The sequence below is a fragment of the Calonectris borealis genome, chromosome 2, assembly GCF_964195595.1.
Source record: "Calonectris borealis chromosome 2, bCalBor7.hap1.2, whole genome shotgun sequence".
NCBI classification, from domain to species: domain Eukaryota; kingdom Metazoa; phylum Chordata; class Aves; order Procellariiformes; family Procellariidae; genus Calonectris; species Calonectris borealis.
Window position 1 is genome coordinate 143,420,666 of NC_134313.1, and position 16,892 is coordinate 143,437,557.

The 16,892-nt window shown below is 42.6% G+C and overlaps 1 protein-coding gene across 2 annotated transcripts in view; it reads left to right on the forward strand.

The window, feature by feature from the left end:
* Positions 1 to 3,536: 3,536 nt before the first annotated feature.
* The window catches only part of SLC25A13 (solute carrier family 25 member 13), a 102,531-nt gene continuing 89,175 nt past the window's right edge, over positions 3,537 to 16,892 (forward strand). The window contains exons 1-2 of one of the 2 annotated variants that reach the window (XM_075143709.1): positions 3,556 to 3,628; positions 5,920 to 6,005. Coding sequence is in view for 1 of the 2 variants with exons in the window: in XM_075143708.1 (XP_074999809.1) it covers positions 3,617 to 3,628 (12 nt within the window). In the remaining variant the exon portion in view is untranslated. Of the gene's footprint in view, positions 3,629 to 5,919; positions 6,006 to 16,892 lie in introns of both variants that reach the window. The other variant, XM_075143708.1, reaches the window with a different exon arrangement.

The window sequence follows — 16,892 nt, forward strand, 5'->3', positions numbered from 1 at the left end:
TAAAGAGTTTTAAGAACTAGTTAAACAGGAAAACCTTGTGCTCATTTCTTTTGAACATTCAGCTCTTTCCCACTAGGAATGAGGCCACATGTTTATTTCTACTATAAGCTATACTTATAGGAAGACATACTTGGTGCAAGCAAGCACGCTATCCATGCTGCTGTATGTATAACACAAAAGAAGCCGTCTGGAAGACAATTACTATGTTGTGGAGCAGACAGAAGGTATACTGAGGAAAAGAGCTCAATAATTTGGAGAGTATCATAGGTCTTGAGGGCCTTGGGCCAGTCTTTGCTTTACCTCAGCCTTTCACCAAGGTAATCAGTGCGTCCAGATCTTTCCAGTTCTGATCTTTCCAGATCCAGTCCTCTCCAGATCTCTCCAGAAGCACTCAGATCTTTCCAGATCCAAGAAGATATTTTCTTGCCTTTAAGCTACATACTACAATGCCCACATTTTAGGCATCTGTCTGCCAGTGCAAAATCCAGAACGTTGTAAGAGAAATCATACAAAGAGTAATGAATGTCAGAATAAGATCCAAAATAGCTAGCACATTGAGCTCTGCCCTGCACTAGTCAATAGGAAAATGTTGATCCTTTATCAGTCCTTTATCAAGTCTAAAAAATCACAAGCCCCAGGCTGTCAGTCTCCCCAGGGTAATCTTTTATAAGCTCAGCAAAGATCATATGTGCCTATTGAGATACGGTTGCCTGCTATACAGTACCCTAATAGTTAAAATACCAAGTAGTGAATCAGGTCTCATTCTCTCTTCTACACAAAAACAATCGAAGCCTAATTCTTCACCTCAAGGACAGTGTCCAGATACTAGGTTGTGGCTTATTTTGCTCTTCCTGCAAAACCTATCCCCATATGTACAAACCAACTCAAGCTGCCCTGTATCAGAAAAGGGCACAAGAAGGAGCTAACTCTAGGTCGTTTCTCATTGCAGAGGGGAGGCCTGGAATGATTGTGTGCTCTGTTTTGTGAGTGTTACGTGTAAGGCACAGAAAAAGCTGTTGGTTGAGGAGACACAATCTCCTAACTTCTCCAAGAAATGCTTATACGTTTTGTAATAAAAACTGACTCACAATTTTACCCTCATCCCATTGCATTTTACCATACAGAAGAGTCATGCTTCTCTCCAGTCCAGCTGGTCTTGGATTCTCCTCTGCACAATGACACATCTTCACTAGAAAGAATGAAAAATGTTCCTCCTCTATTCCCCAGAGCACTCTATGGCTTTGTGGTTAAAACATACTGAAAGGAGTATGACACATGGGCCTAAATTAACCTCAGTCAACACTGGACTTTGAAAACAAGTTGCCTATGTAGCCAAAGAGAGTGCTGTAATCTACTAGAATCATATCACATGTCATTTTAAAAGTGAACATTAGCTTTAACTGCATTTTCTATGAAGATAAGGAGCTCGGGCCTGTTGCACAGTCAGAGACCTGCCAGGCCAAACCTTTTTTGCTAATTGCATTCAGGTTTTCATGTAAGCTAGGTAATGACCTTCCAGCCAGAGTTTCACCACCAGTCAACTTGAAACATAGGCAGGTTTTTTGCTTGTGTTTTTCCTTGGCAATTGGCTCAAGACCACGTGGCAGTATAACATGAGACCTGTAGTAATTTTCTTAGCAGTCTTAATATGGAAAAAAAAATCCATTGAAGCCTGTTTTCACAGCTCAATAGGACAGACTTTCAGCCTCACATCTAAATATCCTGTCTTCTGTATATTCACAGAATGTTGTATTTGTATTCTAAGACAATTGTTATGCTATTTTCTCTCCGTAATTTTTCTCTTCTTAGTGGTATTATTAAAATAATCTCAGATTGTTTTTTGTTGTTTATAAATGGACTGCTATTATCTATTCATTTATGACAAGGTGACAGTATTTACTTATCTAGTTGTTTGCAGATAGGCACTACATAATCTGGTTTTTGTGTTCATTTGAACAGGTGTGGCTGGAGGAAGGCTCCAAGTCTGCTTTGCTGTAACTGCTGTTTTCTAGGTCAGGGAGATGCAGCAAGAAGAGAAAGGCTGTGCTGTCTCACAGAACGGCCGACCACATGCAGTGGGCACATGGATGCGGGGCAGGTAGAAAAGGAAAAGAATCCAGCAAGTGGGAGGGTTTCACAAGAGGCAGAGACTGGAAGACTGCTGAGAAGCGAAAGAAGTAGATATGCTGCCAGGCCTTACAGGTGATGGAAGAAACCTCCGAGGGACACAGAGGAGAGACTGTATAATTTGCTGAAAACCAGAAAGTTATTAATTCATTGGACTGAAAACAAACATAAAAAGAGCCATCCTGCAAAGATATATAGTGGGAAAGGGCAAATGCATTTATGAATCCTTTTAATTTCTGTACTGTCTCCCTCTAAGACAATTAAACACAATTAATTAGTTAATTGTTCTGGTTTATATTGTAATAAATCTGTCTTTGAGATCCTCTGCCTTTTGAGTATCTTTACGAAACTCACTTTAGGGAAAGTGCTGGAAGATCCACCTCAAAGCTATGACTAACTTGATACCCAATTATAAATGCAAAACCTCACCCCTGAGCTACTCTTATAAGCAACCTTTAGCTACATGCACATCCCTGTCTGCACTACTAACCCCAGGCCAGCCTAAAATCCCCCCAGGAGCCAGAAGCCCCAAGGCCAGCCAGAGCAGGCATCGGCAGGGCTGGCGATTGCCCTGGTCGCAGCCACGGGCCTGCATGCCAAATGGTATGCTGCCAAACATGCCCAGACAGGCTGTCTGTAGACAGTCCGCAAACTGTCTGTGAGGCCGAGCGTGCCATACTTGTGGTCATCCTGGGTACAGCCGTGGACTCTAGTGGGGCTGCTGACGTGTCACGTTCACGCTGACTTAGGAACTAAACCGGCGTTAACACAATTTGATTAAAAGCACGGCTCGTTCTTGGGACATCCCAGAATGAAGCCTTGGGATACAGCAACTGGATGAAACATCCCTCAAGCAGCAGCCTGACTTGGAGGGAAGAAAACAGCTCTGGGCAAGACCGCAGGGTTTGCCAAGAAGTGCAACACCAGCGTGGCTGCTGTGAAGGTGTTTGCCATCCTTCCACTGCTCGCCCCGGCGTCCTCCGAACACGCTGGAGGCATTTCCTCGGGTTAACTAATCGGTGGCCCGGTCACTCAGGGCTCTCTCCAGCGGCCGGAGGGGCTGCAGGGCCCCTCGGAGCCCGGAGTCCCTCTGAGGCGACTCGGAGGCTGCTAGGCCATCGGCCGTAAACCGAGGAGGAAACCTGAGGTAAACCGGACCCCTCAGAGGGGTGAGGCGGTGCCCGCGGCCCGCCGGTGCCTGAGGCCGCATCTGCCGCCGCCTCGCCTCGCCCAGCGCACAGCGCGCACCCCGCAGCCCCCCGCGGGGCCGGGCCGTGCCGGGCGATCACGCGGGCTGCAGCCGGGCCGGCCGGGGTGCAGCCAATGGGCTGGCAGCGCCGAGCGCCCCGTCCGTGCCTGGGAGAGTGGTGACGGCCGGCGCTGGCGGGCTGGTGCGCAGGCGGGGAAGCTGCCTGCCGCGGTCGGAAGGGAGGGGAGGGGAGGGGAGGAAGGGAAGGGACGGGAAGGGGGTGGCCGCGCCGGGCACAGCATGGCTGCCAAGGTAAGTCACCGCCGGCGGCGGGCGGGGAGGCGGCGCGGGCGGCGGCGACGCGGGCGGCGGGTTCTCGGCGCGCGCCAGCGTGGCCGTTGGCGGCGGGGAAGGGGCCGCGGCGGGAGGCGGGCGGCTGCCGGGTTTGACCTCGGGCCTGTCCTTGGCGAAACTCTGCGGGTGGCGCCTCCTCCTCCTCCTCCTCTTCCTCCTCCTCCTCCTCGCGGCTCCGCGGCCCCTCGCCGCCGGCCCCGGGGGAGGAGGGAGGTGGGCTGCGGGGCCGCCGAGCGTCCGCGGCGGCGGCCCCCCCGGCCGGCGGGGTTCGGTGCCGGCGGGTACAGAGGCGGCGCGGTGGGGATCCCCACCTGCCAGCCCCGGGGAGCGGGCCTGCTCTCTGCTTGTAATGCACCATCTGCGTGACACTGGCGGCCGCCTCCCGGTGCCGGGGAGGTGGGAGGTGGCTGGTCCCGGCATGCTGGGGCCGCCGCGGCTCGGTGCGGCCCTCACCGGTGCGGCCGGCCCGCCGCCGCCGGGGCCCGCGCACCGCCCTGCCGGGCACCCGCACCCCGGCCCGGCCGCGGCTCCACCGAGCGCTGTTAGGCCCAGCTGTGCTCGGTAAGCACCCCGCCAGACACACACAACATATAGGTGCATGAAAATACACATACATACATGTAATACATACACTAATTTTTGGACGAGAGAATGCGGTGGGTCCTTGGGACAGCAGCTGGCAGGTCAGGACGTTGTCGGGCTCACCGTGGCCAGAGCGGACACTGATATTGGCTCTGCCCCACTTGCAGGCCTTAGCGTGATGGTCCTTTTTTGCTCTTTCTCCTGTTTTCTCCATATACCTGTTTTTACTTTCTGTTTTCACTTTTGATTATAATTTCCAACTGGTTTCACGTCTCTGGGCTTTCTTGTCAGATTGATACCTGTTAGTTAGGCTTTTCTGCCATTTCAGGACAATAAATGGATTGAAATACTTTTATCAATTGTTTAATAACACACTTGCATCCCAGAAAAAAAAAATTAGCAATTAGCTGGATCAAGGCCATATAAAAATAGGTATTCCACTTCTAATGACAGATAAATTTATATCTGGTGTTGGTGTTTCAAAACTTACTACTAGGCTTTCATTAAGTTTCTTTTTCGAATACTGAGACTTTAAAAAAAAATTGGGCCACATCCTGCTTTTTTTGAAGTCAGTGATGAAACTTTTATCGAGAAAACATCAGAAAACAAAACTTCCTCAAACAACACAAAGCAGTACATGTGTTCAGTCTGGCCGGAGTTGTATGCTCCTTTATTTCAGTGAGTCCATAACAGAGCTGCTCCTGTCAACACCTTCCTCACTAAGAACTTAGGTTATCTGAAATGCATACTGTTTTAATGGATTGGGCAACATATGATGCCACTGCTGGGGTATATGAAACAGTCATCCCCGAATCTTATGTTTATTATTTATAAATCTTAGCTGTCCTGCCTAGCTTTTCTTTTTTGATTGCCGACGGGTCCATACACACAGCACATCAGTTACATCTTACCAAACTCTTGGTATTAAAAGACTTAAAAGTCTTCCATTCACTGAATTTATGAACCATCTACTTAGCTTTCTTCTCCGAGCAGCAGTTCTTAATCCACAATGCATTTGAATCTGTACTACTCACATACACTTAAAAAATGTTGCATATGTTAGTTAGTGTTTGTCTAATCCGGTATGCATGTGTGCTCCATGCTACACGTTTCCATGGGATCATTTTTCTTTTGGCTTGGCCTATTACACAGTTCAGATCACCAAAATCTTTACAAGCATATGTTGAAAAGACTCAACACTTAAGGAGAAACTGAATTGTATGTAGTATGTTTCCGATTGCGTCAAGCTTGGCGGAGAGATACCTGGTAAAAAGAATAATGGCTTGTCACTAGTGTCATAGGCATCCTTGGTGCATTGCAAGACAGAGATACAGCACTTTGTACTGCAGGGTTTACAGCCCTCGCATAGCTTCTGCAGGCTTGAATGTGTTTTGAGACTTATGTTTTAAAAAAAGAAAAGTAGAGCTGGGAGCAGCTAGAATGGATTAATTATTAAGTTACCTTGTGAGACTTGAAGGGTTTTTATCTTCTTGAGGTGAAATAGTTGCTGTTAAACACAGATTAATTTCTATTTTTGTTGAAGTCAGTGGCAAAATGTAAGCGTTTTGTACTCTTAACGTCTGAGCTCAGGTTCTGCAAGCACACATATGAATAACTTTGCCACGTGAAGAGCTTCTGGGTCTGAAGTTATTCACATGTGCTTGCAGGCACGGGCCTTGATTTGTGTTCTAACTTCCTCACTGATGCATCTCAGTAATGTTTGCCTTTTTCACCTCAGCCAAACAATGGACTGGTGAGTTGACTGATTTTTCTAAAATCCCTTCAGTACCTTTTCCTTGCCAGTATCCTGCATGACCGCTTCCTTTAATTTTTTAATTATGCCCCTTTTAGGCATATGAGTCTTTGGGATTGAATGTAATTGTTCTTCGCTTGCAAGATTTCAAATGTTGACATTTTAAGCAGACTCTAGGAATTCAGTCTGTCAAAAGGAAAACCCAAATGGGATGCTGTTAAAGCTGCATAGTTAAGCACTCAGGTATCAAGAAATGGGCAAAGCTTTTATGCATGGAATCTTTAATGTCCATTACAGTGCCATTTAATTTTCTTCATTGTATGTTACTCAGTGTCTTACAATTTATACAATGTTTCAAACAATGTATATTGCACATCAGTGTCTTTTCTGAATCTTTGAAAATGTTTTCTGAAAGTGTTTTGTGAAAACTCACTGTAAATTATATTTGTACAAATTGCCAGTAAAAACTGCGGGTGAGATGTTCCAGTAGATTTTTACCCCATTGGTAACTAAATTACCATCATAGGTACTGGCTTCTTTTTCTGAAATGCAGAGAAAACAGGCTATGCGGAAAGTCTTTATGGTAACGGACGTACAGAGCAATAATGATGTTTTATATAGTGTGTCATGCTTTATTTCTTCATTTTGAGTGTTTAACAATGCAATCACAATGGTTTTTCTGCCCTTTAGCTGGATACTTCTAAAGAGAAGTTACATAGTCTAGCTAATGCCCCTTGCTGTTCACCCGGTGTGTATCTTACAGCAAAATTAACTGTGCCTGTTGAGTGAATATAAGCTACCCTTGGTCCAGATACTGCTACACAGTTTTGGGCATAGCTGTTGTATCATGCATGTGCAAAGTGTGACTTGCTATCTTTTTAAAGTCCTACTGCTTGGTGAAATATAACCTTATTTTCAGTGGGAAGTTCTAAGGGACTTCTCAATGAGACCTCTTTCCATAGCTGATTTTGCCTTTGCCCCTGTGCTACTTTGTCCATTCAACATAAGGTCAGAAACTGATATTTATAATGGGAGCTAGTATATGTAATATTTTTAAACTTTGTGTTTCACCACATTCAACTAAGCTGCATCAAAACAGTTAAAAATTGCATTAAAGAAAATTCCAAACTTGAATAATTTCAGTAGATAAATTAAAGCTGAGAAACTATGTAAAAACTGTGGGCTTAGCATGGAAGCACTTGACCCCATTAAATTTTATCTCTGCTATGGATAGCATGTGAATAAATTTTGATACTTGTATTGAACTGCACAGTACTGATATAGGAGATGATTTTTAAATACTGTGGTATATCTCTTTTTCTAATGTAATTGTTTCTTGGTGCATGTGTGAATTTTATCCATTGGGCATATACTGTTTGCCTCCGTTACCTAGAATGTGTAAGTTATTTAAAAATTATTGTCTTATCAACAACGTGAACACAAATATCACATGCTAAAAAAGCTAATTGTAAAATGATTGTTAAGTGAAGGTGTGAACCTTACATCAGTACCTGGTGGGACTACTTGCATGCTTAATTTTAAGTGCATGCGTAAGTCTTTTGAAGAACAGGTGCCTGACTGTCAGAAATATATCAATAAGGTAACACAAAGAGATTTGTTGCTGACTTTACTTACATGACAATATTTGGGATGTTTCTAATGCAAAGTGAAGAAAATTTGTTATGCAGTTTTGGTATATTTAACAATTTTTTATTCTCTTTCTGCTTGTGTTTTTCTGGAGCTGTTTACTATGGAAGCTGTATCAGTGGAGTTACATGTTCTTTCCGGTTACTGCCATATTTACCTTTAAAATCCTAAACCTGGTCATTTCAAAAATAGTTAGTCCCCATCACAGGCTCCTTGTATGTCTTGGTGCTAGTATAGTCGGACATTTTTCACTGAACACCCCAGTCCTGCAAGATGCATCACTTTGACTGAATTAATTGGAGTTCTGTGAAGGATTGATGCTGCTGGCCCTGGCTTTATGGGCCTTTTTGTGTGCAGAAATGATCCAATGCCTGCACTGGGCGATGTGAATTAATGAGGTCTGGATTAGCAATGGCTGAAATACAAACACCATGGCAATGCAATTCTAAATGAACGTGATTCCAAACAATGCCGAAACTATTAGATGCTGTGCAGCCATGCCACATCGGTTATTTTGCTATCGTGCATACCCAGCGTGTTCCTTTGTGCATCATCCAGCTCCATCGTGCCTCTTCATTCAGCTCCTTCTCCCGTGCTCCTCTCCTCTGTGCTAGCAGTAGGGTGTGATGTGCTTGGGAACAACGGAATTCACTCTTCTTGCCGTCGTTGATGCCATTCTTCCCTTCCTCCAGCAAAATGGTAGAGAAGAATTGCATTGCATTGCATGTGGATTTGATGGGCCCTCAGAAAGGAACAGGTGAGGGATCCTAGCATCGTGATGGGCTACTGTGTCCACGAAAGGAGTGGAGTCCTTTTCCTTTACGGACAGGCTCCAGCCACTCAGTGAGATCAAAATTGTAGGGGGAAAGTGGTTGGTGAGCAGGGAGAGAGGAATCTCTGTTTCCCTGAAGCATCACTGAGTTTGTGTACTGTAGACTTAATAGTGTCAGGACGCTTAATGGCACCGTGGTAATTTTTCTGGATGTGATAGCACCATGTAAGATCCACATGGAAAGTGCTATTGATAGTCTATACAGGTCCAGTGGTGCTTGCTCATGTGTAATTACATTTTGGAACTGCGCATAAGTGTGTAAATTCTTAAATACCTTATGTATCATGAGACTCTTCTTTCCACTTTCCCCCTCAGAAAAAAAGTGTATTTATGCTGCTTATGACATCTTGAATTCTTAAGAGACCAGAATTTGCCTGATAAAGGGACGCTGAATTTGTATGAATGCTGATAACTTCAAACCTTTTCTAAGTATAAAATAGCATGCATGATGAGTGCAACTGAAACAGAAGAGAAAGCAAATCATCTTCCCTGTCTTCCTTGCCATTGTTTATGTGTTTAGTTTCATTTGGTTTCTTTTACCGCACAAGTCTTTGCTTGTGACGTTTACCCTTAGGGGACTGCTTGAGTCCTAATCCCACAAGGTGCACAGCGAGTTATGGGACCCACTGGCAAGAATAATCCCAGGGAAGCCACTTGCAGAGTGACTCTCTTGTGGAAAAAGTCCATACAGCTCTCTTCTGCAGTGACTGCCGATTTACCCTGAAAAGGAGCTTTATTACACTGGGTTTTTTGTCTTAGTTGAGTTTATCTGTTTCTTTGTACTACTATTTTCCCTCCCTTTCTGTATCAGAGCACGGATGGGGTGAGAGGAGGTGGTGAAAGAGGTTGATTTATGTCTTTAATATGTTAGAGAAGTACTGATGGGATTGCATGTTGCAACTGCCAGTGGTTTTAACAAGTTTTTGAAACCTGCTCTTTTCCATTATGGTGCCCCTGTAAGAGGAATCGCAGGGTGACCTCGCTTCATGTATAGCTCTGGGAGAGTGTGACTGGACCCCACAGTTACGTGTACATCCTCATGTGCGTCTCGTCTGTTGTGATGTCCGCTGAAAAGTGTTTTAAGTTATCTGGATCTTACCACATCGGGAAATGAATTCCTCTTTCTATGCAGCTTTGTGTCCCAGGAGGTTGGAGAAGCTTTTCCAAGTGTGCTTCAAATGACACGTTAGAGGCACTCCTCCTGATCCTGTAACGTAGACAAGCTTACAGCCCTGAATGATAACAATGTGTCTTCTGACCAGCTTGTTTAGGCCACTATCTATTTTATTTATCTATGTTGTCCAAGGAGTATGACAAGGAGGTATGTGATACCGTATTTCCTGGAAGATGGCATGAACGCGCTGCTTAATTTTAGCTTCATTTTTGCTTTTGATCTGTGGAGTTGCTGCTGCTTTGGCTATAGAATGGCTTGACGGTACTGAATAGAGCCTGTATGTTTGTACAGCACCAAACCTAAACTTGCATAAGGCCTCTGGGCACTACTGTGACTCTGCTAATTGTGCTGTTTTGCTTCAGCTACGACACAATCTTCAGAAACAGAGCAGCTGATGTTTTATGGTGCTAGGTAACTGTGGCTAGTACAATGTAAGGTTACGTATTTTCTGGTGTGTTCTCTTTCTGGAAAGTATCTGTATCTCAGTCATTTGCAGGGAGTTAAAGAGGACCTTATAAAAATATTCTATCTTCGATTGCTTTGGAATAAAGCAATTTCAACGGAAGCTTTGTTAAAACACTTAAAGGAACACTGCAAATGCATTTTTCATAACATTTTAAAATAATTTCATGCTATTTACAATACCTTAGAAACGTGCAATTGCAATTATATTCTTTACCAAAAATGTTACTTGGCTTGCACAAACCCCAGTGTGTTAAAGGATGAAATTGCTTGTAAGGAGTGGGTTGTCGGCATTTTTCTTTTTCTCTAAGGATGGAAAAAAAGAAACATTTGAGAGAGAGTGGAGAAGTGCATGCATGTACACCAGACTATGTACGTTTAGAGAAGAAACAGAAGAAATAGAGCTTGTCACAAGCCTGATCAAATTCCTCTTGTTGGATGCTTGTGAGGTGTTTAACCTCAGCTGCTGGATTCATATGCTTCTGATCTCTTGCACGCCTAGGCAGCTTGCAAGAACTATTTCTATACTCACCAGTAAGATCACTCTTGGGGTCTCCTTAAAGATTTGCCTTACTCACTGGCAATGTGAAAACTAGAACCTGGAATTTAGGCTAAGACGACTTTTTGGTGTTCTCTAGATCAACATCTCCATGCCTAAATTTTATCCATTTGGCTTTGGAAGTAAAATTAGGAAACCTATCTGAGGTGTCCAGGAACAGGTATCGCAACAGGCAGCATGCTGACTAGGGAGCATCTAAGTCAGCCAGTGGGAAATAAAAAGATAGGAATCTCCCGGAAGGATCTTCAAACAGCAGGGCTTGCATCTCTATTTCAGGCAGGGATGCTGGGGGGACAGGGCAGTGGGCCAGAATCCGATAGAGTTGCTAGCAATTAGGGCACCCGGCTGGGAGGGTGGAGATTTGGGTTCTCTGTTGCCAGCGGAGTTTGTGCATTTTGCATGAATGATACCTCCACCTGCTACGGTTTCAGAGGGTTGCTGTGCTTGATGCTTAACACAGTTCTGCCAATGCACATTAGATGTGTTGCATGCATGGTTGCTGGGCTGGAGTGGGGAAGCCTGGTCAGTGTGTCTGAAATGTCTGTACATGCTCAGCCAGGGCTGCGGCGGTTCTGGATGTGCACCTTGGTGGAACTTCTGAAATCCTAAAAATCTTAAATCGCATGTGCCTTTTTGCTCGTAGATGGATTGGTTTTTTGCATCATGCTGTGACTGAGGTAGTGGAATGTGCTGATGGATCTGACCCTCAGAGGCTGAGCAAAGGAGTTTGCAAACACACAAACACACGTTTTATTTGTAGGGAGAGCATTGAGTTTGGCAGATTTATGCCCAGCCAAACCTTTTTAAAATAATTTTTAAATCTTCTTACTGTCACCACTACTTCCATAGTTTTAGGAGGTTATTAATTCTTTTTTGGAGTCCTAGACTAGGCTGGATCAGGCCTCTCGGACTGGTTCTTTGCCTTTTTTGCCTTCCTGATGCTGAACTGATTGTCTCTCTGCTCTGATGCCAGGGCTGAACTCACATAGCTCTTCTGTTGGTTGGGTTGGCATGGAGAGGTACCTGTTTGTTTCCTGAACCACCAGGTTGCTGTGTTTTTAGTTCAGTGGTGACCCTGAAGCTGTGATTCAACTTGAATATCACTAAACATTCAATAGCAATACTACGGTAATGTAATGGTGCCAGGGTGACTTAGAGTGGGTAACTGATTTGGCAAAATTAGCCCAGGTTTTTTTTTTTTAATATAAATTAGTTTTGTTTGCTTTAAGTGAGAGCGGTTCCCTAATATGGTTCACAGCAAAGCAGCATAAAGTTATGTAGACGGCATGCTCTAACGTAGCACGGAGCATAGAAATACCTTAAACTGGAAACCTGTGAAGGGTTGTCTTGTATTATAATCATAGGACTATTTACTGCCTTGCATTTATAAATATTTTTGCATTTTCCACTGCTTAGCAGAGAAATGAGAAAGACTCGTTTTTTACCAAAATTAGGTCTATGGTGTTTTCTGTGGATCAGGTGGTTCGTTCGTTGACAACCCTCTATTGGGTTGATTCATGATGGGATAACCATAGAGGTACTAGGGTTTTTTCCCTAAACGTAAGAGGCATGGTGTAAGAACCTAGCCATGGTTTTGCATAGGCAAAATTGTGAGATTGTCATAGAACTAATTGGTCAACTAATGTATCCACTAGTTACTTAAATGCCAGTGGGCAACAGTAGGTTTAAATGTTAAGAAGAGGGAAAGTAAAAAATGGAACTGAAACGCCAAGAGAACTTTGTCATCATTTTTCTCTTAAATATTTGTACTAAACTCTTTGAAAGTCTTTTGTCACATTTTCTCTGTATAGCTCGGTAACTGGACTGATAGGAGCATTTTTAAAAGGAAAACTTTGATGTGAATTTTCCATGGAAGCAGAAATAAAAAATCAGACTGCCCTTGCAAATGGTTTAATGTTGTGTTGTTTTTGTTTTTTAAAAGATGTGTCTCTGATTGGCTTATTTATGTATTCAAATGGGAGCTGACTTTGCTGTAGAAGGAATAACTGCCTCTTGTTTTAGGCAAGTTTATGGTTGTATTTGTCTTGATTAGCCTACCTGGTCCCGACATGTTTTTCTAACAGTGCTGATCAGTTCTAGCTCACCACCACATACAGAAGATGACTTGCAGTCTTAGCCTGTAGGACTCAGGCAGCTGGTGAAAGGATATCCTAACTCTCTGAAGTTTTTTTCTCCCTTTAGAAATGTGGGAAAGGGGAGTGACCTTAGTGGTGAAGATGATGGAACCTTGCATGTGATGCAGTAATCCTTATGGTTTTCTTCTTAGCTTGGTAGTTTTTGAATTATTGATACACATATGAATTGTTAAGCACTATGACATTTTATGAATTATCCATATTAAAAGGTATATAGGTCAAAATCTAAAACCTAACTACAAAGGGGTTTCATGCATTTGTGATTCAGGTTACTGTTGCCTTTATGACTATGACCTCCACATCAGCACAGTCTTGCTCCCTACCAGCCACCCCATGTTGGCATAAATAATGTTGGTGCTTTGCCCATCTCTTCAGGAGGAGACCCAATCTCAAAGGCTGTGGACCAGAGCTGAAGGGAGGTTTATATCCCTCTGGGAACAGGCACCTGGGACCTTTTGTGGAAGTCATCACTGTAGGTTTTTTTTAACCCAGATATCATATTTGGAAAACTTATCCCATCTGAGTTTATTGTAATAAATAGTACCACTGCAGCTTGTGATTGCTTTAGTTATTCTAAAATATGTTTCCATTCTTAAGTGACACATTTTCTTTACTCTCCACATCTCCTATCTGTGGGATAGAGTGTGTTTTTGTCCCCGCAGCAGCCTTTCTTATGTCAGACAGTTTGTGTTCCTTCTCAAGCACCATTACCTGAGTTTACTGAATTTAGATGTACGCTTTTTGGAGGATCTGGGGCTTGCCATCAGTTAGAGCTTCATTTGGTTTTAGGTAGGGCATAGTTACACCACAGTGTTTGCTGTGGAAGCTGAGAAGATGAGATGATTTTGGTTCTCACCCAAGCTCTCAGTCAACTAGTGTCCAAATAGCCTCTTGTTTTCAGCAGATGTTGCAGATTTTCTTATGAGCCTGTCTTGTCTCCTTAGTCTTTCCACATTTTTTGCATTCTTACTGTTAATATTTTAGGTGGCTGTGAATAGGACAGATAACTGCTCTTGAAACTGTTAATTCTTGCTCTGCAAACTGCCCTTGTGACAGGTGAAGACTTCCCAGCCATATTAGTGCTGTTTGGATTATTACTACTTCTCTTTGATTAAAAATAGGTGCAAATAGTGAAAAAAGATGTTAACACTGCATCTTATGACATCCTGCTAGATTAATTAAATTTGATGTAATGTGGAGAGAAATGCACAGACATGTATCTTTATTCAGACATGTAGGATCACCTTTTTTGCGAAGTGCAGTGCTTCCCAGAAAGCAGATAAAGAATGTACTTCTCCAGCCCTTCTCTCAGGTATCTGGGACAGAAATGTCTGACAGCAAAACAGACTGAGGCAGGGAGGCAAATGGTTAATGATATGTTGTAAATTGAAGAAGAGTCTTTTAGAAACTGACCTTTTTAAAGCACATTAAATGCTTTTTGACCATCTTATTTTCTAAAAGCTGCCAGAATACAGAATTAAATTGACCTGCTAAGGTCTAAGTTTTGGTAAGCCAGCAATGATAATTCTAGAGTTGTAGTTACCTGTAGAACTATCGTTAGGTTATATTGAGTTTAGTCACAAATTATATAGCTGGAACTTGATTATGTCTTCTCTTCAAACCAGAAATATTAAGAAAATAGTTTTACTTGAAGGGTATTAGCATGTAGTCTTTAATTTTTTTGCAATCTTCAGGTCCCACCGTAAATCAATCCCATGTGAAGATAATACACCCGCAAACTCTTAAAGTCTAGTTTTTTAAAAAAAATTCTCATCAGTATAAAAATTCCAAGGCTTTTAAAGGCTATTGTTGCAATTATGGGGACCTATCAGAAGAGTAATACGTGTGCTTTTTACAACTATGATTTTTATGTCCTTGATGATTAGGGCAATTGAAGAATTGCAAAGAGCAACCTTAATTCCAAAGCTAGAATACAGAAGAAGGTGTTGTGTAACTAGATGACCATAGTTATTAGCCAACCTTATAAACAGATAGAAGCTGACTTTTTTTTCCCTCCTCCTTCAGATGCCTTTATGTAATTAGTGTTCTGGAGTATTAAAACCTTGGCTGTTGAGCTAAACAGCTGTTGAACAAATTTAAAACATACCATTTCTGAGCAGTTGTGGAACGGCACAGGGAGGGAAGTATAGGGGAACAAAGTCTGAATATTTCTGATATAGTTGAACAAATTTTTCTTAAACTGAAAACTTTAGGAAAAGGACGAGAATAGTGATTTGATGTATTTGAATTCCATTTGTTATTTCCCCAATAGAGATTATTCTTTCTCTCTCTCCATTTGTTACATTGTAATCTTGTTGGTACTTCCTTCGTAATTGAAATTGATTTACTGGAATTCAGATTGTTGTATAAAATGCCATTGACCACAGATTTTTCCAGTTTCATGCACAATTTTGTATTTCTCTTTTCACATACTTCAGTTTCTGTAGGTGAATACTATCTGATCTTTATTCACTGAAGCATTAAAAACGTTCTTTCTTGGAGCCGAGCTTCTTTTCTATCTGAGAGGATAAGTTTAAACTTCTCAGGAAGTAGAAGGTTCAAAGAAGGTTCCTTGGCAGTTTGGAGTCATTTTTTAGTGTGGGCTTTGCAAGGAGATGAGGAGAGAACAACAACTAGCACTCTCTGTTCTTTGTTTTTCTTTCTGATGTTGTGTACTGGAAAAAACATCTGTAGATTTCAGAATATGGAGTCATAGAAGGGCACACATTTTTCTACCTTCTTCCTGATAGTGTTTGCATACTGCCTAAAAGTGCACTTAGTCAACAGGGGAGGGTGCTTTCACAAGGATGATCCCAAGCCAAATGCCAATCATCCAGCCAGTAGGACAAAAAAATTCTAATTGTCTTCATATTTAAGTTGCTGTTTCTTATCCCAACTTCCCTGAACTCTCTCAGCCAATAGAACCATCATTTATTTGGGGTTTTGGGTTTTTGCCTCAGTCAATGGATATTTAATTCTGGGAAGTTAGCAAATGTGCCCACTTGATTTACGTAAAGCAGTAAATTAGATTAGTTTTTTAAGGAATGAATTAGAGCAAATTATTCAGTGTTGGAGTAGCTTGAGCAGCATCTGACTACATCTTTCATCAAAGACTGATAGGTGTTAATCAAAATGCAGGTAACATCTCCAAAACATAAAAGGCCGTCAGCAGGATCATGACACAAAGATTCTACGTCTGTGCACACAACTCTGGTTTGGAGGTCTGTGTTCAAACGTGTGCGCACATGGTTTCCTACACTGAGAAATGAGATCTCCTGCCTTAATGCTTCTTCCTACTTTTGTGTGTTTGTGGTGTTGCTTTGCATTTTTTCTGCAGTTCTTTTACACCAGGTGCCCACTACAGCTTCTTGTCGAGTCTCTGATCTGGTGTCTGATGTTACGGTGTGGGAGAGAGACTAGGATGTTGTCCTGTACCAGTAGCAGGGTGGGAGGCTCCCTACTTAAAGGACTTAATTGAAAGGTGTGTTCTGCAGTCAAGCGTTATCATCTGTCCTTTGTTACGTGACTTTCCTGTCACATCCATCCATCGCATGACCTGATACATAGGTCTGATTTTAGGATAGAAGAAAAGAGGTCTGAAAATTAGTATTACTGAACAAACAGCAAGATATTTGTTATTATTGTCATCTTTCTGTGCCTTGGAAATGTGACCTATTTCCGCTCTTCCCTGGATCCTCGGCTACTAAAACCTCTTGGTCACATACTTTATTATTGTAGGTCTTTATCATGTTTGACAACTACTGTTTGATGGAACATCACTGATTTAACAGATCTTTGGCAGAAGAAGCCTTTAAGTGAGGCACCGAGTATGAAAAGCCAGTAGAAAAAATGCGGAATGTGAAAATACTGCGTCTGGCTGATTCCTGCTCTCCGCCCATTGTGCAGTCTGAATCTGACTAGAGAAATCTTCACGTGTTTAGGGGAAGAAATTTTTGAATAATTTCACATTTCCATTAAAATAGTTTTTGTCACTGACATCAAGTCAGCCTTCCTCCTTCCTGTCACTTCACCTGTCTAACGCTGCTTGCCATTGTGT